Source organism: Diadema setosum, chromosome 8 (genome assembly GCF_964275005.1).
Source record: "Diadema setosum chromosome 8, eeDiaSeto1, whole genome shotgun sequence".
NCBI lineage: Eukaryota > Metazoa > Echinodermata > Echinoidea > Diadematoida > Diadematidae > Diadema > Diadema setosum.
The window spans coordinates 20,994,784-21,018,738 of NC_092692.1; the positions used below are offsets into that span (position 1 = coordinate 20,994,784).

Genomic DNA, 23,955 nt, shown 5'->3' on the forward strand with positions numbered 1-23,955 from the left:
CCTCAATATTCTCACCTTCAGAGCTTGTAATATGCTCAAATTTCAAGTTGTGGACCACCCTGCGGATGCTCAATCCCAGTGAATTTAAAAACTAACATACAATGTTGATAAAGATGACCTTTTCCTGCTCATGTATCTGCAAAGTGGAACCCTGAACTAGCTAATTTGGAATGGGTTTCCCCACCCACATGGTACCTCAAAAGTTCACTGTGACATTATACATACGTGTATATGCCAACCTGATGCCATATATATCAAAATATTGTGACCAGGACATGGATATAATATAACTTTGCTACAATATGGCATTTCAGTAATGATACATAGAATAAATCATAGATGCTGACAGTTGTGGGAGGGAACGTGGATATCCTGTACATACTAATGATCAATATGAGGTTTTTAACTTTAAAGCCTTACAATCGTGGCAAGTGGTTTGTGCGGCACGGAGGCGAACGCAACACGCTGCCTCCCCCCATTCTGTATCAAATGTCGTGACACCAAATGAGAATAGGGCTGGCTCAATGGGTCAGTGAACACACGCTGGGATAAAAAAATCACCTGACCCGAAATGGCTGTCCGAGCCACGAGAGCTTCCGATCAGTGCCGAATGGACGCACACTCACAGTGCGCATGCGCATGGAGAGAAGCCAAAAGAGCCACGCGTCTTCTGGCCTCTCTCCTCCAATCACCGCAGCTCGCAATCACAATATTTATGTATGATGCGTACACACACACACACACACACACACACATGTCTCAGTGGCAGCATTGTCCCACACGTTTATGGATATACAATATGCACTGCAGTCTGGCATTGCGCAATTGCATGCACAAATTTCGTTCGTTCGGAAGAGATACGCAATAACGTACCATTAGGGGTGACGATCATCCGACTTTAAATAAAGAATTGAAGTTCAAGTCTCACAAATTTTTCAGGCAACTTCGATGACCTGTCAGTATGTATGCACTATCTATTTATGACCTCCCCAAAATGGCACCTCAGGCACACCCTCTTGTTGAGGTTAGAACATTTGAAGTGTTATTCTTTTTTTTTTTTCCTAACATGTTTTGAGCAGTTTGTGATAGTATCTCTGTTGATGCCATTCATTCATCTGTTTCTTGTCTCATTAAAAACAGAGCTCTTGCAAAGATGCTGTCGCTGTGAAGCAAGTCTATGGTAGTCGGGATCTTCTTGCTTGCCTCTTGTCACTGCGAACGAGATGAGGAGCGCCCTCGTCATGAATGAGTTCGTGACTGCCGTCGTCATGGTTCTCCTCGTCCTCTGGCTAGCCGTCTGCATTGTCCAAGCATCGTCCGGTAGCAAGCATCATGGTCAAGGCCAGGTATGTCACCTCTTGTGAAGATTCTATTCTTCGATATCAGTTTACAGCGTAATTGTGAGAACAGTTTACATTCTCTGTGCTACCATACAGGTAAATTTGTCATCAACTATTTGTAATTTAGGGTTGTGGGTGTACTGCCTTAATCCTAATATAATACTACAGAAATCCTAATTATAATGATTTTGAACAATCTGATGAAGACTACCTCTTTTCCTTTGTTTCAGACACATAATTTGTGGTTGCTCTTTGAATACGACAGAAAATGATGTAATTCTTTTTTTTTCATTCTCCATCTTTCTTTCTCTCTTTTTTCATTCTCCATCAGGTATTACATATTTCCAAGTCTGACTATGAAGGAAATGAAACCTTTGAATGTGTTGGAACACCACATTTTTTTCCCCTCCCGCTGGTCTGATCAGGAATTGGGTTTAATACATGGATGCAGTTAACATGATTAGCATTCCAGACACACACACACACGCAAACTTTCTGAAGTTCTGAATTTGCCGTTACTTCTACAACCTTAATTTGGCTGATTTTACTCTTTTCATTAAATTCTACATGAGCATGGTTTGGAGTTGCCCTTTTTATAGTTCATATCTGTCTTCCGCATACATAATGTCTCAATTTGCACAGAAACCAGGCAGTGATCAGTGGTGTAAATAAGAAATTGCTAGGGCCTGACCATTTCTCTCGTTTTATTGGTGATTGCAGGGGGACTCTGGACAGGGGCGACTGACCATACCCTACACGGGACACGATGGTCTACTCCTTGTGTCCACTCTGGACGGCAGTATGCACGCCCAAAACCAGCGCACTGGCCAGACTCTGTGGACCCTCAAAGAAGGTACAGCTGTTAAACCAGAAATTTTCATATGCATGAAACTGTCGTGAATTTTGTGTGGAGCCAAGATTTGCAAAAGTGAAATGCACACAAAAGTGTGTGTGTTTGTTTTGTTTTGTTTGCCTTCACAATGCATTGAATGCCAGGAGCAATTCTTGAAAATTTCGTGCTGCGAAAAAGGCTGTTGGCTCCAATTCATAAAAATTTCATGTTGCAAATTTTTCTGGTTTTACTGTATATGTTGTACTTTCTCACTCACTTAAAAAGCAACAACAACAACAACATAAATGTTTTGTAGATCCATCTATGTGACTCCTGTATATGACAGTGACCATATATAGTGAGAGACATTATTTTAGAAGGATTGAGAATATGAGGTTCTGCAGAGAACACTGTTACAATTGTTCTTTGAAGACCTGATAGAATGGAGAGAATGTGCATTGTGAAGGATGGCCTGACTGGGATATATTTGGCAATTTGTGTACGTATATATCTTTATACACAACACACATGAGGCTGAAGAATCTTGCCTGGTGTTGAACATTACCACAGAACATATGCTTTGGTTGACACATTTATTAGCTGACAGGCAGTTCTGTTCTAGCAGACCTGTACCTGTCATGATTTTCAAATGTACCCTGGTGGGCAGTGAATGAAGATCAATTAGAGCAATCCAACCTTCCCATTACATAGTTTCCCTGCACTACTGGGTCTTTAATACATTGAATCTTGTATTACTCAGCATTGACCATTGCATGTGAAACTGATGTAAGGCATTGCAACTGATTGACAATGAGCACAAATGAGCACTGAACTGATCAGTGTTTTAGTAGTAGCCATGATAAAAATCATGGGCGTACATAAGGATTAGAACCAACACTTGCTGCCGGGCGAAAGCTCGGTGGTCTAGTGGAGATGACACCTGTCCGGTGATCAGGAGGTCGTAGGTTCGAATCCTGCTCAAGTATGTATGCCCATGATTTTTTTATCATGGCTACTAAAACACTGATCAATTCAGTGCTCATGTACGTCGATGTAGGGCAATTTGTCAATCAGTTGCAATGAAAACATCTCGACAGAGAATTTCATGAATTTGAATAACATAAGGCATGTTGAAATGATCTGTTGGTCATCTTATTGTCAGGTCGGCCCTTCACCCCATGGGTCATTGCTTTTTGAAATGTCACTGTTACTACTTCTCCAACATCAGAACACCCAAGGTGTGTTGTGATGTGGTGGGGTTCTGAAAAAATGAAATGTCATTATATCTGTAAGAGATAAAAATGTTTGTAACTTTGATCACATTGGTACACTGGCCTATTCAGTAAAGAAGATCTATGCATTTCATTCTATGCCCGACCTGAAAACATGACTCTTTTACTTGCAACCAGGAAATGAAAGCTTTCATATTTTGTATCAATTGGTGTATTCTGTGGAAATCTTGAACTGCAGTAAAAACTTGATATCCTTTCCAAGGAGACACCAACCAGCAAAATCATCAAACTCTGGATGGCTACCCTTTCAGGTTAAGGCTGTGTGGCCACTTCAGTTGTGGCAGTGGAAAATGTGCGATATTTCACGTTGATAAAACTAAATCTTGGCATGTGATGTAAGGAATTCAGGATCCAATCAGATGCTGATGAAGTCCAGTGCCACTCTGTTTCACATTGACATTGCTAACTAGACTTAAATTAAGCATCCATGGAGATTGGTAGAAATTTTGTCAAAATTGGACATGCATGTACGTAGAATATATTGGAAAGTTATAGAAACCTGAAGTTTCACACATTTTCACTAAGCAATGATATAAGTAACAATGACATGATTAGATGAGATGATGATAATAGTGGTAATGATAATAGTAATGATAATTATAATGATAGTAAAGATAATAGTGATATGATGTGAGTGTTTTTTTTTCCATGTAGTAATGAATACCAGGAAAAAAAAAACAGTTTCATAGTGCTTTACAAAATAGGCAATAGAAGGTTGCACAGCTTGACTGTGAATACTTGACTGGGAAATAAATCTAAATCAACAAGAACAATAACGCCCATTAAAGTATGAATAGAAGATTAGTAGCACCTCACAATCCTTCTATAGGTTTGTGCACAGAAATATTATGCATCTGATGTTTTTGATCAATCATTTTAGCCAAAGCAAATCTTAATTTGAAAGATAAATGTTTTCTCTTTTTGATCCGTAAGAAAAATTTAGAGAAGATAAGTGTGCAGCAGGGGCGGATCCAGGGAGGACCACAACCTGCGCACGCCCCTCCCTTTTATTTTTTGTTGAAACAAAAACGAAAAAGAAAAAGAAAAAAATTGGGAAGGGGTGCGTGCGCCCCCCCCCCCTCCTTTAATTTTGTAAACACGCCACCTCTTTACGGAATTCCTGGATACGCCCCTGTGCAGGTCAATGGGGACCTGGGACTTAATGACATCATCACTTGTAATTTGCATATGGGGATGTGATGTGTATCAGTGTTTAATAGTGAAAACATGCATGACTTCCAGAATTCCATCTTTTACACTTCATGCTTGAATTTGATAAGCTTCTCACCATTTTGTCTGCATGATTTTACTCAGTTTATTGAACTCAATTTTGAACGTGGGAGTCCTGTTAACACATACATGTATACTGTACCCGAAATTAAAGCCAAAACATAGTTCTGGGCCCTGTTTTATGAAGAGTTAAAATTGATTATATAGTTGATTTCAACTGTAAGTCTATGGTAGCCTGTGTGGTAAGGAAATTTAAAATCGATTTCATCTTTTGATAAAACGGGGCCCTGGTACGCCTGCAAAAGTTGTCAAATTTTGCTCCCAAATGTGAACGTATGCCTAAGAAATGTGCGGAATAATGCTGTAATAACAAGATATTCGATGGGTAACGATGAAAATGCGAAATATTAACCAAAAAGGTTCAGTCTCAGAACTTACCAGAACGGGGTCAGGCTAAACTTGGACTAGGGGACCACTTGGCCTAGCTTTGACGGCGGGCTGAGTTGTCTTGGTTGTCCCTCTGGATTGTACAGTGTTGTACTTTGGGAGTGGCCTGTATAATGCTTCGCGTTCTGGCTACTCGCAGTAATGGTCCGAGTTGATACAACGCGCGCATCAAAAAAACCTCTTTGGCACGCATGCAAAATTAGTGTGCGCCTATCAAGCACCTCTAAAAACAATCAAAGACGCTTGATAAACAACAACAACTTCAAAGACAGCGCGTCTCAGCAACTCAGGTGATGTGCCTAATACGCTTGAGGACCGCGCACTGTCCATTTGTTTTGTACAGGATTAGCATGCACTTTCCTGTGTGTTCAATTAATATACAGTATTATATGGGGATCACGAACTGCATGTAAATTGTCTGAAATAGGGTCAGCCAGGTAAGTTTCTTTGTAGATTCTTTCGATATATTGCAAGCAAATATGAAATGGTGCCAGACGGGTTCTCAAACCCTTACCAACACTATGTTTTCACTTTAACAGATTTTGAACATTGAGTTTTGCAATGCGTTGTAAAAACCATTTATTCATGTATGTGGACACAAAATAAGTGTTTACACTCATGATCTGCATTGCTGTGCCAAAATCGGTCCACTTTTTAAGATTACTTTTGTGTTTTAAAACCCTTGTGATAATTTTCCTCATGCACGGTGTGTGAATGGCACACACACACACACACACACACACACACACACACACATACACTCACACACACAAATACAAATCAAGATTTTGCACCCATTGCGCAGTTCCTGTATACTAGGTCTGCATAATAGGGTGCCTGGATTCATGCTGCTGTCATTGTTTAATAGCCATGTACAGTTACAAGATTTAAAGCACAGTTGGCAGCTGAGTGATTTTTTCTTTTTTCCTTTTGATAAATTGATTTTTGCAGTGCACTCCTAAAACCGATAACTCTTGTGAGTGAATAGACCAAAAGTAGAATTGCACATGGAAATATGGAAGGGGGCAATGATCAATCCCTTTGACTGTGAAACAGCTGCTGATCGGTGGCTGCTAGCTGCAACGGTGAAGACTTGTGCAAATATTCACTCACAGTCAGTCTGTTTAATGAAGAGGAAAGCTCATGCATTGTTTTTAACCCGTTGAGGACAAGTCCAGAGTATACTCGGGCAGGGGTCTATGGGAAATGCTTGTTGTAGCAAAATTAGCCCATCCTCAATGGGTTAATAGTCTGCAGTGCGCAGCATTTTGTGCTTTCTGGGTTGGTGGTGTATGTATACCTTATCTGCATGCATCCCTATTGAAGTGGAATATTACTCTGCTCACCGGTTGCAATATTTTAGTAAGGGCATTGCACACGTAGCCATGAATTTCCAACAGTCTTGATCTATAATAATGTGGCCATAAGTATTGAATTCAATATTGAGCGTGTAATACAAAAATTTGACATTTTTTGTGGTCCATTTAATTGCTTGGCAGCTGTTGCTGATAGGATGAATTTAGAAAAATAAGTCTATAACTGCATTAATATTAAAAGTGCATGTTGTTGCATTGACATTAAACTCACGTTGTAATAGCTTATCCCATGGAGATATATTTCCAGACAATGTCAGTAATCATAGACTAGAAACTCAGTGGTGCTTTTACATGAAAATTTGTGATAGAAAATTTTATTTCATACATTGTTTGATCAGATTGTAGCATAACACCTGTGACTGTTTTGTTAGCATACTGGTACATGCCTTGATTGCATTGACTGTGACGCATCATATAATATATTCAGTGAGATTCACTGTATGCTCTGTGTCTCTGTGTGTGTGTGTGTGTGTGTGTGTCCGCATGCATGCTGTTTATATGCACAGGAAACGTATGTTTGTACATGGTGTACAATTTTTCTGCCAAGCATTACTTTAAATGACTGATTATATATGTTGGCCTTACCAGCATCACCCACTTGTATTACAGGAATTTGATGTGCAGAGATTATTTCTGAGTTAGGTGCAAACGACAAACTTATATCCCAGTAAATTGTGTGGGATATCAGAGCAGGAAGTCTAGAATTACTCAGAAAGCAGTGATTATGATCCCGTCTCTCAACCTCACATGAAAAAGGAGAGAGAAAGAAAATAATCATTTCAGTGCATTTCAATTTGACCGCTGGCTTGACTGTCTGTCAATGGTCAGGCCTGACACCTGTGGTGACCAGCCTCCAGCCGTGTACAAAATTGTGATCATGTAGAGATCATGTGTTGAAATGACCAACAACTCTTAAGGAGTGTCTTAAAGGACAAGTTCACCTTCTAGTCCATGGGCCAAGAGGCGAAAAATTGGTTATTGGTACCATCTCGGGTGGCAATACCTTTTTGATGTCATTTTGTTTGTTGGGCATAGATATGCTTATCAAGCTATGATAGCATTTCCAAATGAGTAGCTTAGTCCTAATAAATGATTTTTTAACCAATTTGGTCTTGTTTTTATATCCCTATACTTCTGAATCGAGGCTAACCGCTATAGAAACAAGAGCACGGTCTTCTGTATGTCCATGGAGCTCATGGTATGTCCACAGGTGTTCTGTTGTAAACGCGGTGCGCTTAGTATTTATTCAAGGCGGCGAAGGGAATATCCAAAGGGTGATGCTGTCCAGAGCTAAACGCGGTGCGTTTAGTCTTTATTCAAGACGGCGAAGGGAATATCCAAAGCCTATGATACAGTGTATATCCCTTTATCTAAAAAACAAACAAAAAAAACAATTCCTCGTGGATTTTGCCGTATTTTTGATTATTCATCATTTTCCGGTGAAAACGCTGAGGTGAAAACACCAATGCCACGCCAATGTAGCTTTATTTCCATCAAACAATGAACCGGTACACTACAATACGTAATAATAAATACTATTGTAAATGAGCAGAGTGATTTTTGTTTAAAACTGATGTATTTGTTGAGAGGGTAGTATAAAAACAGTATAGATAATTCCTTTTATTAGTAACTTTAGATATGATAACGGTAGTGCGTACATTGTTTTGTTTTGTTGTGTTTTTTTTGCAGTGTTTACCAGAACTGATATTGTTGTTAATCAGACAAACACACACACACACACACACACACACACACACACACACACACAGACACGGAAACAATTGTCACACAATTAGTCCATGGGCCAAGACCCAAAAAATGGGTTACTGGTACCACCTGAGGTGGCAAGTTCTAGTTGTGCATTTTGAAATGGCATATATCTAAGGAATATTATTTTGCTATAAAAGTATAATAGCATTTCCAGAGTAGTAGCTTAGTCATAGATTTCAGCCATCAACCCGACCAATGCCAAATATTTTTGACGCTCTTTGACCAAAGACAGGCAGAGTGTGACCTTTGAAAATTTCCACTAGGAATTTTTTTTTTTTTTGCTTTTTAGGTAAAGGGATATACACTGTATCATTAGCTTTGGATATTCCCTTCGCCGTCTTGAATAAAGACTAAGCGCTGTGGACATCATAACCCTTGGATATTCCCTTCGCTGCCTTGAATAAAGACTAAGCGCATCGCGTTTAAAACAGAACACCTGTGGACATACAGAAGACAGTGCTCTTCTTTCTATAGCGGTTAGTTTCGATTCAGAAGTAAAGGGATATAACAGCGAAACCAAACGGGTTAAAGATTCATTTATTAGGACTAAGCTACTCATTTGGAAATGCTATCATAGCTTGATAAGCATATCTATGCCCGACAAACAAAATGACACCAAAAAGGTTTTGCCACCTCAGATGGTACCAATATCTGGCCTGGCCCATGGACTATTCATAGACATGTGGGTTGAGTGAATGCAGCAATATTATTAGAACACATTAGTGAAAGTTTGGAGAAAATCGGACAGTCCGTTCAAAAGTTATGAATTTTTGAAGTTTCTGCTCAGTCACGGCTGGATGAGAAGACTACTATTGCTTGTGATGTCACATGTGTACAACAATATAAAGAAAGAATAAAGAAAATTCAACATATTTTCACTTTTCTTGCATAACAAAAGAACATTCGACTTCTCTCTTTTAGAAGGCAGGGCAAAAGAGTTACCCTTAACATACGTCAATAACAAGTCAAAGAAATTTGCGCTTTATTCAAAAAGTAAAGTTTTGTGAAATTCTCCTTTTATTTTCCTTATATCTTTGTACGCATGTGACATCATACACTGTACACTGTAGTAGTCTTCTCATCCAGCAGTGACTGCGCAGAAACTTCAAAAATTCATAACTTTCGAACGGATTGTCGGATTTTCCCCAAACTTTCACTGATGTGTTCCACTAATATTGTTGCATTCACTCAACCCACATGTCTATGAAGGTGAATTTGTCCTTTAAGTATGATTGCACAGCAATTTGGCTTCTTTATGATATGAATACAATATGCCAAATATGAAATAGTGAGTCTAATTTTTCACGAATTGAGACTTCCCAATGATTTTGCAAGTGGTTGAATTTACAATTGTGGAGTACAGCACTGAACAGAGAAATGTATCCGTGTATGTCACATTTATGTTGAGATGAGAGTTGATATTTTTGTGTGTTTTTAAATTCGCGAATAGCACCTGACTAGCAAAATTAGCGAAAATAAAAACCTCACAAAATATTTGGGGTATACAGTAGCTCCCTTGTATGTCATTAATGTGCCATATATATTATGTCAAATTACATTGTGTACGTGTATGTATATGTACATCAGTTTTCGACAGCATGGTACAACTTAACAAAAAGTTTATCTCTTTTGTCACCTTCTGTGGCAAATCTATTTTGGAAAGTGTTCAACGAGATATATGATACACACATGTATTTAATTACTTGTTCTTGTCATGAAACTAGAATGTGGTCACTTTGCTGACTGATGCCTAATCATTCTTTCATATTTGTTTTCTATTGATGCAGATCCGGTGGTCAAATTAGCAATGGATAGCCCAGATGGCATAACATTCATCCCAGACCCAACAGACGGAACTCTCTACCTGCTTGGACCAGGAGCTGATGGCATTAAGGTGTGACATTTGTGTGAAAACTGAATTTAAGGAGTGCTTGTTAAGCACACACAATTTGTACATGCATGTACATATCCTATTGTATACTTTTTATATTTCACAAAGTTTTTATTTTTCTGAAAATTTGCATTGGATGCTAATTGCAAAATTTAACAACATGCAAGATTATTAACCCTGACCTTCACATGAATGCAACAAGCTGTACTTCAGATTTAACCACTTGTGAAATTGTCTAGAATTCCAAATTAGTAAAAACTTGGACTCCATAAATATATGGAGTATACCGTAGTTGTTATGAGAAGGCAGCAGTCCTGTGCACAATATTTTTCCCTGTTTAACAGCAGAGAGACAGGGCGTGTTGACGATGTGCACATAACTTGTTCACATTAAACCAATCAGCAGAATTGACAAGGGAAGAATTAAAAAAAAAAGGGAGGAAAGCTCGTGTCAAACCCTGGAAAATAATGGCTTGACATGGTGATGACAGTCATTATTATGTGGTGACAGGATTTTAGTCGCACCTTAATAATTCACTCACCAGAATTGACAAAGGATGAAAGCAAAGAGTAAATTGTGTTTGAGCAATGCAAAATTATGACTTGAGATACTTGTGACAGTTGTAATGTGTTGAAAGTGGACTTTGATTGCATGTTGATGTGTCGCTCAACAGACTTGATAAGGGAGTAAAGAGGCACAAATATGTGAGCCAGAAAATTATGATTTGCAATGATTATGGCAATGGAGATGTTTAGCAATTGGATGTAGAATCGGAGAACTCCTTAAGAACTTGAAACTGGATTTTTTTTTTTTTTAATGTGTGTGAGTGACAATCTCTCCCGTTTGTTTCATTTTGTCTGTGATGTTTTCAAGCTTGTTGTCAAACACCATCATTTATGCATGTTGCTTGGTAATATTTTTCCCTAACTCAAAATGGTGCCAGAGTATGTCAAATTCATGTTTTTTTTTTTAATATGCAAGTGCAGCTTATGTAACAGTTCACCCAACATGATTGTTCTTTTATTCTTTGCATTGATTTAACTAATGTTTGGGTTTAATGCTTGGACAGGTAGTAATTCTAATTGTTAGAAAGACTTAATGTCTACTTTTCCACGTACAACTCGCTTCTCTATGAGTTGTATGAGAAAATAAATAGTGGAAAAAGGGATTCCATCCTGATGGAATCCCATTTGCTGTGCTCATTTTTCCATGAATAAGTTATATTTTTTCTGGTCAGTTTATTCTGTCTTCATTTGTTAGAAAATAGATTAGACAATATTTGCTTTTCACTTCATATAGAATTAGCATTCATGAATGTTTTAAATGATATAGGCCCACGTATCTCAGTACTACTGCTTCAAAACCTTCAGAAGTTTTGAACAATTGCCAGAGTTTTTAACCCCAGCAAATGATTTCATGTCACCAGACTTTCTCATTTAAATGCTTTGATGATGATCTCTCTTAGGAATTTGTTTAGACGTTAAACAGGTGTACTTTTTTTTTTTTTTTTTAAAGTACACGTAGGTAGATCTACTGTTTCCATATGTTAAAAATTGTGGTGTTGCTATGATGTACCAGTTATGTAGCTATGTAGTGATATGGTGATGTTGCTGAATTAGATACCTGTGCCTTGCAATGGCCTAATAACAATGAGCAAAACAATGTATCGATGATCTTTGGACCGAGTTCTTTTCTACCAGTACCGCATTTCTGTTGTTGGATGTCTGTATTTCTATGTATTTACACTTACACATGTAGCAGTCTTATCTACCCATTATTACTATGGAATATAGAGGCAGGAATAAAACCTAAACTCATAAAATATAGAACTTAAGATGTAAACACCCACAAGTGTACAAAGTTGATTTGTGCACAAGCATATTACTTCATGTGAGGTTATTTACTGTTGAGTTACAGGTCCCTTCATGTGAGGTTATTTACTGTTGAGTTACAGGTCGTTGTCATAGTGTCGTTAATGAGAGATCTTTTCAAATGACAAAACATTGTTAAAAAAATAATTAGTTATTGTTAACAGCTTGAAGACATTAAACTCCACCTCCCTTTTAGTAGAGTAGATGTTAAGGATCCCCCCCCCCCACCTAAACCAAACAGTCTGTTGTACAGTCTTCCTGAAAAGGAGTTTTTTAGCTGTCTTCACACTGAGCGATGGATGTCCCTTGATCTTTTGCCAATACTAATGTTTGCTCTGTATTCAAGTGTTTTGTCAGGAGAAATGTCTTGAAGATGGCTCTATGGTTCAAGGCATGTTGGATATTATACGACCCAATGTTTCAGAAAGACATTGTATTCTCTTTTGTGAAATATCATATAACAGCATCCAGATGCTATTGTCTTGACACTGTTGTCTTGTGTGGCTCATCCAGGCCTCGAATTAACCGACGGCCACCGACGGCCATGGCCGTCGGTGCCCCTCTCGTTGGCCGCACTGCCTTTTGTTTTTTTATCAAAGTTACGGCAAAAAAAAATGTGCCCTTTTTCTTGGGGCCGTGGTGCCCTTTTAGAATGAAAGTTATTATTTATGATGTATGATATGCCCTTTCTCAAAGTCTCTTTAATAAGCTTGAACAACTTTCCTGATCTCAAATATCATACCTTCAGTTCACTCGCGTCCCGATATATCTGATTCAATCTCAGAGTATCTTTCCGAGATACGAGACGACGTGTACGTACGTACATGTACGCCCGACCGGCTTTTACCGTCCCGACTGCCTCCGCAGCGCAGCGGCCGCGAGTATGTACTAGCTAGGCAGCGCATATTCAGATAGAGTAGTAAAGAGTGAACTCCAAGTTCACCAAGAAAAAAGAAAAATCCCACGATGCCAAGGTGTGCCAGACTGGGGAGTGGGGAGGGGTGGAGAGAGCTCAGAGAGAGAGACCAATCAACAGAAGAAACCGCGCGTATTATAGAATGGGTAGCGAGAATCCTGCGATCTGATTGGTCGAGAGCTATGTGTTCATTTTTACTGGCCGCACGCTGAGTCACAGTGGTAAACATGTTATCGCGCACTTAGCAAGAGTACGCGTACTTGTAACAAAGGTTCGCGCACTAAAGCAAGCGTTCGCGCATTCAGCTTGGCCATGCATCCAGTAAAAACTTATGCATGGCCGGCTGGCCATGCATCCAGTAAAAACGGTAAGTACGGGTATGCATGCCCTTTATGGAAAGCCAAAAGGAAATGCATCCAGTAATTTTGTCATCGGGTAACACGATAGAAAACTGGTTTTTTGACAAGAAAATTACCCATTCTATAAATCAAATGACGCACATGTCTTTTCGTGCGTCAGTCGGAATATAGTGTGCATGCGGTAACTATGGAATTTAGCCTAAACCCACTCGGCTTCGCCTCGTGGGTTAAGCATTCCATAGTTACCTTATGCACACAATTCCGACTGACGCACTCAGACCTGTGCGTCATTTGTATACTGGCACATTCTTGGAGGTCATGAACGTGGTCATGAACTGTCTGTCACAGACTAATCATAGCAATCTACACGCGCGCGCAAATTCCTTTGCCTTGTGGTTTTGCCAGCCAGCTGTCGGAATGTGCTTTGATGTTTCATGGCAGCCTGGCCTGGCTGGCCTGAAAGGGTGTCGAGTTTCAATCAATACCTACTGTTGTTTTATTCCTGTTTTAAAAAATGTCGTTTCACCTGATAGAAACGCGGAGATCGGGAAATGTGTTACAGCTGTAGGGAAGAGGTTTTTGTTGTGTGTTGCACTTTGTGTGTGTGTGTGTGTTTGTTTGTTTTTCTCGGTTTGTTTTTCTTCTTTCTTTTTTTCATAAACACCAAACATGCCCTTTCCAATGTGGCCTTGGTGCCCCTCTGACTGACTAAGTGCCCTGGCCTCTTGGAAAAAGTGCCCTTTTCTAAATGGCCTTGCCCCTCCAAAATCCTATTTCGAGGCCTGCTCATCATTACAAAAGTAAGCACCAGTGCCCATAAGGGTCGTACCTCTCAACAAAGAAATAGAAAAATAAGATGCTCATAAGTCTCACATCCCATTGTGTATTCACACATTGTTTGGAATTGGAGAAGGCTTTAATAGTTTTCTCTGTAGAATTATCATGTGATATTCAATACAAACATACCAGCCAGTACATTATATAGATTCAAATCTCTTTTTCCTTTTAAGATTTTTTTTTTTTCAAATATCCTGTTCAATACTGTATAGGAGTTGACTTCCATACAAATATATCACATAATCTCTGTTCACACATAGCTACACCAGATGTGAAATGGACCTTTCTTGGGGGAGGGGACTCGCAGTGCAATGCATATGAGCCACGAAGGTTAACAGTTTGTACCCAGGGGCCAATCCAGGAACTCCCTAAGGGGGGGGGGGGGGGGGGGGCACCTTTACAAAATTAAAGAGGGTGCACATGCCCCTATTTTCTTTTTGTCTTTCTTTTGTTTTACAAAGAATAAAGGGGAAGCGCCTTTACAAAATTAAAGGGGGTGCATGTGACCCTATTTTCTTTTTTTCTTTCTTTTGTGTAACTAAAAATAAAGGGGAAGCGCGCCTGCCCCCCCCCCCCCCTGGATCCGCCATTGGTAGCTTGCTTGTGTCATACCGTTTCCAGTAGTTCTCTTCACTTGTTCTTGTTCTTGTTCTTGTTCTTTTTTTCTTTCAGAAGCTTCCCCTGACCATCCCTTCCATAGTGTCCTCATCACCCTTCAGGGGGTCGGACAATATGCTCTACACAGGTAAGCATTTAGTGTTTCTTGTCCATGTGTGTGATGGTTTGTAGGATGTAGAATTCAAAAATTCACAATGAAACTTCAAGTAATAAAACTATCCGATGAAGTAAGGTTTGAGTAAGGTTTGTTCGCTGATTTGTGATTGATACCAAAGTTCAGTGGGGCACTGAAGCAAGTTTAATTTCTACTATGATCACATTTTGTTTGATACATTTGTGTGTTTGTAAATGATATGTTTGGTATTTTCAATTATCATATAGTACTTTGAATTCCTTTTTTGGCAGCTTTTTTACTTTAGATTTCTGATTATGTTTTGTTTTGTCTAAACCTTGTAATTTTCAGTGCATTCAATTGTGTGATGGCCAAGCACTATATCTGTTGTTGTCATTTAAATCATGATGGCTGTTATCATCATTCTTGTTCTTATCATTATTATCATCATGAGTATTCTTTTTTTTTTTTGTGTGTGTGTTTTTGCGTGCTACTGTGGTGTGCAGGGAGAAAAACTGATACATGGATGGCCGTGGATGTAAACACTGGTCAGAAGAAACAGACACTGTCCACAGAGTCTAGCCAGAGCTCATGTCCACTGGCGGGTAGCTCCACACTCTTCCTGGGGCGCACAGAGTTCACCGTTACCATGTTTGACAGCAGGAACAGCAACAAAGTGTGAGTAGCTTTTCTACAAGGCCCCAACTTTTCTTAAGCCCATTGCGTGCTGCATGATCAGATCGTTTGCACGACTAGTGAGATGAGCCAGGTCATACGACCAGTCGCACAACTCAACACCGTAGAATATATGATCAGACTTCACAGCTAGGCTCATGACCATTCTGGCTTTAGTACATTGTACTGTATCATGATTGGCTGAAAGCCCACAACCGGTCACAAAAATTTGACATGTCAAATCTCTACGATTGGCATTAAGATCCAATCGCACAACTGGAAACTGGCAAGACTGATGACGTCACACTTCTGGTCTTAAGTCCGTACGGCCAGTAAATTGCGGCAAAGTCGTGTAGTGTGTGATGGCCTTTAGATACTGTACTAGTACTCTTAAGATTACCAAGGATAGGCTCTGACAGACTTCAAAGCAATTGAATAACTGCCACATTGCCCTGTATTGATTTATTGTTGTATTGATATATGCCACCGGGTTTTTCTATCCCACATTGACTGTAATATTTTCATTATGTTTGTACAACAAATTTGATTTATTCATTGTGTGTGTGTATGTGTGTGTGTGTGTTGTTGTTGGTGGTGATTTTTACCTGTGTTTTCTTCACACAGATCATATAGAAATAGATTGAAGTCAACTTCACTGAATTGAGAAGCATTTTGGAGGCAAACTTTTGAAAGACATAGTGTAGGGAATAAGCACTTTCTGATTTTTTTTTTTTTTTTTTCATGCACAATGTCCTGTGTAAGATAGCATTGTGGGTATATTAAATTCTTGTGGATGATTCAAATGAATCTTAAGAAGACTTTCTGTATGAAGATGGGAATATTCTAGTTTTTAGCTCTGCCAGTCTGTTGCAAAGTGTGTTGGTAGAATGCACTCAGTGCCAGAATATATGCCCAGTGAAACTTGAATCCCAACAACCCACATGGTTACTTATAGCACACACTTATCAGATAAGAGCTGATGTGAGTGCATTTTAGATGCTGTGCAGTAAAATAAGAGTGAGAAGTGGGCCAGTTTATGGGAACTATCCTTAAAGATGCCAGATGACTGAGTTTATTCAGTTTCTGTTATTTTGGGGATTTTTGAGAAGGAATGATATCTATGCAGATACTGTACATGTGAGAATACAAAAGGATCTTTCCACCGGGAACCTGTATTTGATGAAGTAAAAAGTCCTTAGTCAGAATGTGGCATATCTTGGAGTTATTTTAAACAAATGCTTTGATGCTTTGAATTTGAATTACCCTATTGATATTTGATTGCTGCAACATCATAAACCCAACTTTTTTATTTCTATTTATTGTAAACTTAGAAATGTTTGCGGTACATTAATTTTCGCATATTTTACACTACTTCTGGCCATCGCGAATTCTAAAACTCGCGAAAATATCTTCACAATTTTCTCTGCACATTGTGAATGGGTTGACACCATGAATTTAAGAACCCGTGCATATGTTTTGGAGCCACTCAGTGCGAAAAATTAGTCCCGTGAAAATATTGACGTTTACAGTACATTTGCAGCGGCAGGAGGGTATCAGTATACATAGGCCATGAATTGTGAGTGGGTTAGTGTTTTTCTTCGACACACGTTATTCAGGTGTTGTTACAGTAGCATTCCTCTGAGCATTTTTCCCCCGATTGTAATATGAGAGTATACAACGTATATCTTGTATAGGTGAGGACTAATTTACATGATATTTTTTGGAGGGATATTTAGATAGTGTGCACACACACAAAAAAGACAAAACATGACATTACAAGAATTATATAAACATTGGAATGAAAATGTGCAAGTTTTTTCAGTGTATTCATTGATAAAAGTAAATATGTTGTGAAGTAAAAAGTTTTAGATTTTTGTGTGGGAATTGGAGAACTGAAGCCATTCATTACCAAGTCTGTGATCTTGTGAACAGCACAATGTCCCCATAATAATGTCTAAATTAGATCTATACAGACAGTAGGAACCTGAAGATATAGTCACTTCATCTTTACAATGATAGAAGGTTTGGCGGAATGCTTTTAGCAGAGCTGCCAACTAGTACTGATTTTCAGTAATTTCTACTGAAATTGGACAAGAATACTGAAGGTTACAAGCAAATTACTGATTTTAGAAATCATTGTCTGTGATAAATTCTATAACACTGTTAAGGATTACTGATTTTCACTCAAAAAAGATGCAAATTACTGATTTTCAGCCATCATAGTACTGAAAGGCTTTTACAAAAGTTGGCAGCTCTGTTTTAGATTGTTGCAGTGACTGTATTTTGTGTTTTGTGTCCCCTACAGGTGGAATGTGACATACGCTGATTATTCGTCACATGTTGCCACGGATGACTCCAATTATGGTAAGAAATTAATCCTGTTTGATTTGTGTGTGTGTGTGTGCACGTGTGTTTGTGTTTAGTGAAAATCATCATTTGTGACCCTACATCATAAAACCAACAAAAAGTCACCAGATATGTATTTTAAGTTAAGGGTAGATTCTGAAAGGGCAGACTTTTAAGATTTGAAATGATGTATAATTTAGTATAGATGGACTTTCCTGACCTATCTAAATAATGGAAAGAAAGTACCCACTCTGGAGAAGAGTGTACTGAGTAAATAAGAGGCTATGAAGTTTTGGGTCTATTCAAGTACCTAATCTTGCACCTGGCTGGGTGGGGTCTGTGCAGTGAACAGAAAAAAAAAAAACACAGGAAGTAAAACTCCAGAACAACCACAATGAAAGGATTATCAGATTAAGCTGAAATTGTGCACACTCTAATTACACATTCTGTTCATGACTAATACAGTACTCTCCAATTAATCAGGTAGTGTTAGGGAGAGCATTTCATACTCGATTAAGCGGAGTACCCGGAGAGCATGTTTCTTTCACATGTCACAGCAACCACACCCTGATAATGCACCTATCTGTACCTCATACACAATATGCACAGTATGTCACTACAGCCACAGCTCGTTTTAAAGTCTCATGGCCTTTGCAGAAACACCAATTTCTGTCTTGGTGGTTTCAAGGAAAACGACATACAAACCCAACGGAATTATTGTGTTTTACTCTACCTTGTTGATGACCAACTGTAGCAAAGGATACCGAGAATTGGTAATCCATGCTGATGCACTACTGCTGGTGTGAGTGCAGACTCATGAAAGTATGATGTACATTGCACAAGTCATCAACATATTTTATTGTAGATAATGCAACTTGACGTCGTAAAGTTTGCATGCTGCCGTAAATTTTGTTGTCCTCATTTGATGGCATTTATCACTTTTTTATGAACATTTCTAAGAAAGGCTGGAGTCTTAGCGGAGCTAGCTTATTCCTCGTCTTAATCAAGAGCTGTGTAGACTTGTGTAGTCATTAGTGTGTTTAATGCTCTGTGTGGAGTTAGAGTGTGTGGTGCTGGTGCAATGGTTTGTAGACGTCATGTATAAATGCATCTGCATGAAGTGATATGGCGAATTGATCATAGGCTGCACAATTGACATGTTAAAACCATATAACCATTGCACTGTATATTTTTCCATAGAATCAATTTTTTTTTTCTTTTTAAGAATTTATATACACTCATTTCAAAGACTTTCTGTGGGAAACAATGAGATCACAAAATTGTAGATTGAGGCTTGTCTGGAAAAACTCGACCCATTTAACCGAAATGCCTACCTGATTATCCAGTAAATGTACCATGCATTTGAACTGTCTGTTCACTTTGTATATCAATTAGAAGCGGAGTTCCCGATTGAGGGATACCCGATTATGCAGAGACTTTCGATGCAAAGGTAACATACTTTCAAATGTTGTGAGAGTTGAAAGTGAAGAGTGTTTAAAAAAGGTTTTTAAGAAATGAAAAGGGGCCTGCAAGACAGTATTCTACAAAAAGTGTTACAGAAAAAAACTGTAAAAAATGCAATATCCCATTCGATTTGATAATGTAGATGAAGAATTACTCTTGCAGAAAATATGAAAAAGTCAAGATTAACTAGGTTGACCCATTGCATTTATTTTGAGTCCTCATGTAAAATCAGGATGTGCGACTCCCTGTTGGTTTTGTGATGCACGGTCACATGTGATTCCTACATGCATTCCAAAACTGTCTCCCCTGTACTCAGGGAAATTTGAAGTTTGAAGTGATGTGAGATACTGTAAAAAATGATATTTTCGCGGCATGAAATTTTTCGCGAATTGGAGCAGACGGCCTTTTTCGTGGCATGATTGAAATATGCGCAGGTTGCTTCTAACATTCAATACATATAGTGTAGACAAGAACTTTTGCGTGCATTTTAATTTTGCGAATCTTGGCTCTCGTGAAATTCGCGAAATTAAAATGCACGCGAACATTCCTCATTTTACAAAACTCTGTTTCTCCCTCTCGTATCTCTCTCTTTCCTGTCTGTCTTTTCCTCACCATTTTTTATTTATTTATTTTTTTTTTACACCAGATCTGCGACACTTCTCCTCCGTGGTGGACGGTCAGATGGTGACGCTGGACAAGCGGACGGGGGAGATGCTTTGGGTCAGTAGCCATAGCTCCCCTGTGGTGGCCATGTACCGGCTGTTGGGGGAGGGTCTGCACAAGGTGCCCCACACCGCCATCTCGCCCCACACCCTAGACCACCTGCTGGACGGCGGCGAGTACCCGACATGGCGCAACCAGCTCTTGGGATACTCCAAGCCCACCAACTTGGTGTAAGTCTCTGCAGCCTTCCCTTCATTCAACAGGGAGCTCTAGTACTCTTTAGCTCTCTTATGTGTATCTTGTATATGACAATGCTGCACACTGGCACTGGTCCGATGATCCCTGACCAATGAAAATTACTGTCGGACCTGTAACTTTTTCAGGGATGGACCAGTGAAAAATTGAAAACTGGGTACCTACTGGTCAGACAGACAGGTCAAACCAGTAGAAAAAATGAGTTAGTGTGCAGCCCTGTATGATGATGTGAAATGGATGAAGCCTGTGTTTCTGAGGAATTGCAAGGATTATCGGTTATGAAGTTGCCTTTCTGTAGCTTGAGTGAAATCTTATCAGATTAACATATCACATCTTCTTCAACCCTGTCTGTTATCTCCATGAGTTTCCAACCTTCTCCCTCTCCCTCTCCTCCCTCCTTTCTGGTTCACCCTTCTCCTCCCATCAACTTCCAAATCCTTTCCCTGATTCTCACTCTATTCTTCCTTAATGCAACTGTCCTATTCTCCCTCTTTTACTATATATGCCAAATGTTTTGTGAGGTTGTAATTTTCACTAATTTCATGAGTCGGGTACTATTTGCAAATTGAAAGAAGCCAGAAAATATTGACTCTGAGCCTGATATGAATGTGACATGCACAAATACGTTTCTTTGTTCAGTGCTGTACTCCATGATTGTGAATTTAACCACTCGTGAAATTGTTGGGAAGTCCTGATTTGCGAAAATTTAGACTCGCTAAATATATGGCGTATACAGTATTCTCCCGTTTCCATTAGTGCAACCTCAACTTCTCACTCAACGGTGCCCTTGACTGTCACTATTTGCCTTCCTTCCACTCTCCTTATGTCACTTCCCTCCTTCACTCCCCTCTTTCTAGGCTCTTATTTCCTCAACCAACAGTCCTTTCAAGGACTGCGTACACATGGTGTTTTACCGCAAACCTCATTTCCTCATTTACTTCACCAGGCAAACTTTCAGACAAGTCAGATCACATCACAGTGTTTCACCCAAGGTTGTTATGTGAATTAATGTAAGACAATACAGTCATCTGTGAAGGTCACTTGGCAATGCTACATGCACTCCAAGAAAAGCATTTACAAGTCCATGTCATCCTCATTAATCGGAAGATGGTCAAATATGGCAAAACTTTCGAGGGATTTAATTTGGAGTATCTTCAAACTTTCATCAGGAGATAGCATTCATTCTCAGAATCGTATTTGACATGCTTGATACTTCTCAAGTACATTTGGATCTGACCACTAGCAGTGATAGTAATCCTTGTATATTTTGCATTTGCTCTAGGTATCTAGACTTGGCACTCTATCACTTGAGTATGGCAAAGATGCATATAAATCTGTAGAATTAAGCCCCTTCAGGCTCTTGGCTAGCAATTATTTGTTTGTCAGTGTAACCACTGACCTTGTCATCCTAGCCAGTGTGCTGCTGTGCTCGACAGTTATTCTACTTACAGAAGTCACACTGACCACGACAGGCATGTGAAATACAGTGGCATGTATTTCTGACATGATTATTCGCTAAGCTATGAAGAGCATGTTTCCAAAACCTTGTATGTTGATGTTATTGCATTAAAGTGTGAAGGTGGGAGGGTACTTGCAATTAGCAACATATTTGCTGCTGACACTAGTTGCAGCATTTCATTGTTGACCCCGATGCCTTCAGTGATAACTTGTGCACACAATAGCGACACTTTCATTCTGGTCTCCTGCTCTTGTATACAGACCCACGCTGTACATTGGTGAGTACTCGCTTGGAGTACTGGCTGTGCCTGCCCTGGTGGAGGAAGAATCGGTCCCAATCATCGTGAGTGTTTCGTCCCCAGATCACCAAGCTTTTCGTAAATAACTGTACAGAAATAGCCTCAGCCTGATTTGTTTCATTAGCTGCCGTTAATAACACATTATGTTCATTTTTCTTTGAAGTGAATGCAATAGTGGTCTCACAGAGACTTTTTTTTTTACTGTCACTGAGGCGGATTAAGAATATGGAGACTGGAATTCGTATCATTGCTGAGCAAAGCACAGTTCATATCCAACTCTAAATATATTACTGAAACCATAGGTAAATCACTTTATCTGCTCTATCAAGATGTGCTTATAAATTTAGATAAAGTACATATGTATTATATATATATATATATATATATATATATATATATATATATATATCTATATATATATCTATATATATATATGTATACATGTATATATATATATATATATATATATATATACATATATATATATATATATATATATATATATATATACATATATATATGTATATATATATATATATATATATATATATATAGATAGATAGATATATATATATATATATATATATATATATATATATATATATATATATATATGTATGTATATATATATATATATATATATATATATATATATATATATATATATATATATATATATATAGATATATAGATATAGATATATATATATATACATGGCTCAACACTAACTTTTTTGTTTGGTGGCCCGATGCACAAAATCATAAATTTCTTATTTTTGGTGGCCCGAGAGAAAAATTTGGTGTCCCGAAAAAAACCCCAATAAAAACATTAACAGTCCTTTTTTTTTTAATGAGTCAAATATTTAAGATTTATGATAGTAAGAATTAGAAGTTGGACATTTCTACTCATAAAACTTGCAACATTCACTCTCAGGCATTCATTCAGTCCTTTTCATCCATCCTTTGAACAAATTTAACTGCTAATTTTCGGCGCAAAAAGTTACACATTTATTGACATACTTTTCAAAAAATTTTGGTGGCCCGAAGCGGGCCACCAAATTTGCCCGTTTTTAAAATTTGGTGGCCCGACTTTCATTTTTGGTGGCCCCGGGTCACCAGGCCACCGTTAGTGTCGAGCCCTGATATATATATATATATATATATATATATATATATATATATATGTATAATTTTTTTTTTTTGGGGGGGGGGGGCAGCGATGTCTCTTTAGCTGGCACATTCTTTCCAAAGCTTCTCATTTTGTTCACTTGCACAAGTTTGCATCTGTCGAAATGCACAGAGAATTTCTACACAAAGTTTGTTGTGTAAGTACGCCTTGTGAAACAAGGTAACAAGAGTGACACTTAAAAGTGAAAACCCAACCACAATGCTAGCTAATTAAGGCAGTAATGAATACACAAGTAGCATTGCTGTGTGTTCAAACATGTAGGCAAGAGGCTGGAGTCCCCCACTACTGGAAGGTCCAGGGTTCACTACCACAGTATCCCCAGTGGACCATACCAGGCCAGCAGTGAATCCACTAGGGGACAGCAATGGCCATGCCATGATCCTCCTCGGTAAGAAACAGTGAAATCACTAACTTTTGAGTACTTCTGATGTTTATCTTTAAGGGGATGCCACTGTTTCAGCTGAGATGGGTTTTCAGGTTTCCAACATTTTTTTATGATTATTTTTTTCTGAGATAACGAGAAACCTCTTATGAACTCCGAAAAAGCATACACTTCTAAGAGGAATTCAAAGTTTATTTGATTAAAATTGGTTTTGAAATGGTTGAAATATTCAAAACAAAGGGATCCTAATAAAAGGTGAGATCCACCTTTTGCTAGGATTGCTTTGGTTTACTTTGTTTTTGGAAAGCTCAGCCATTTTAAACCCAATTTTCAT

At 38.6% G+C, this 23,955-nt stretch overlaps 1 protein-coding gene across 1 annotated transcript in view; it reads left to right on the forward strand.

The window, feature by feature from the left end:
- The first annotated feature begins 1,143 nt into the window (after window positions 1–1,143).
- The window catches only part of LOC140231376 (serine/threonine-protein kinase/endoribonuclease IRE1-like), a 43,837-nt gene continuing 21,025 nt past the window's right edge, over window positions 1,144–23,955 (forward strand). Inside the window, exons 1-9 of the mRNA XM_072311501.1 lie at window positions 1,144–1,346; window positions 2,061–2,193; window positions 10,075–10,181; window positions 14,834–14,906; window positions 15,398–15,569; window positions 17,872–17,930; window positions 20,023–20,269; window positions 22,014–22,095; window positions 23,501–23,627. Coding sequence (XP_072167602.1) covers window positions 1,224–1,346; window positions 2,061–2,193; window positions 10,075–10,181; window positions 14,834–14,906; window positions 15,398–15,569; window positions 17,872–17,930; window positions 20,023–20,269; window positions 22,014–22,095; window positions 23,501–23,627 — 1,123 coding nt within the window. The 5' untranslated portion in view covers window positions 1,144–1,223. The remainder of the gene's footprint in view (window positions 1,347–2,060; window positions 2,194–10,074; window positions 10,182–14,833; window positions 14,907–15,397; window positions 15,570–17,871; window positions 17,931–20,022; window positions 20,270–22,013; window positions 22,096–23,500; window positions 23,628–23,955) is intronic.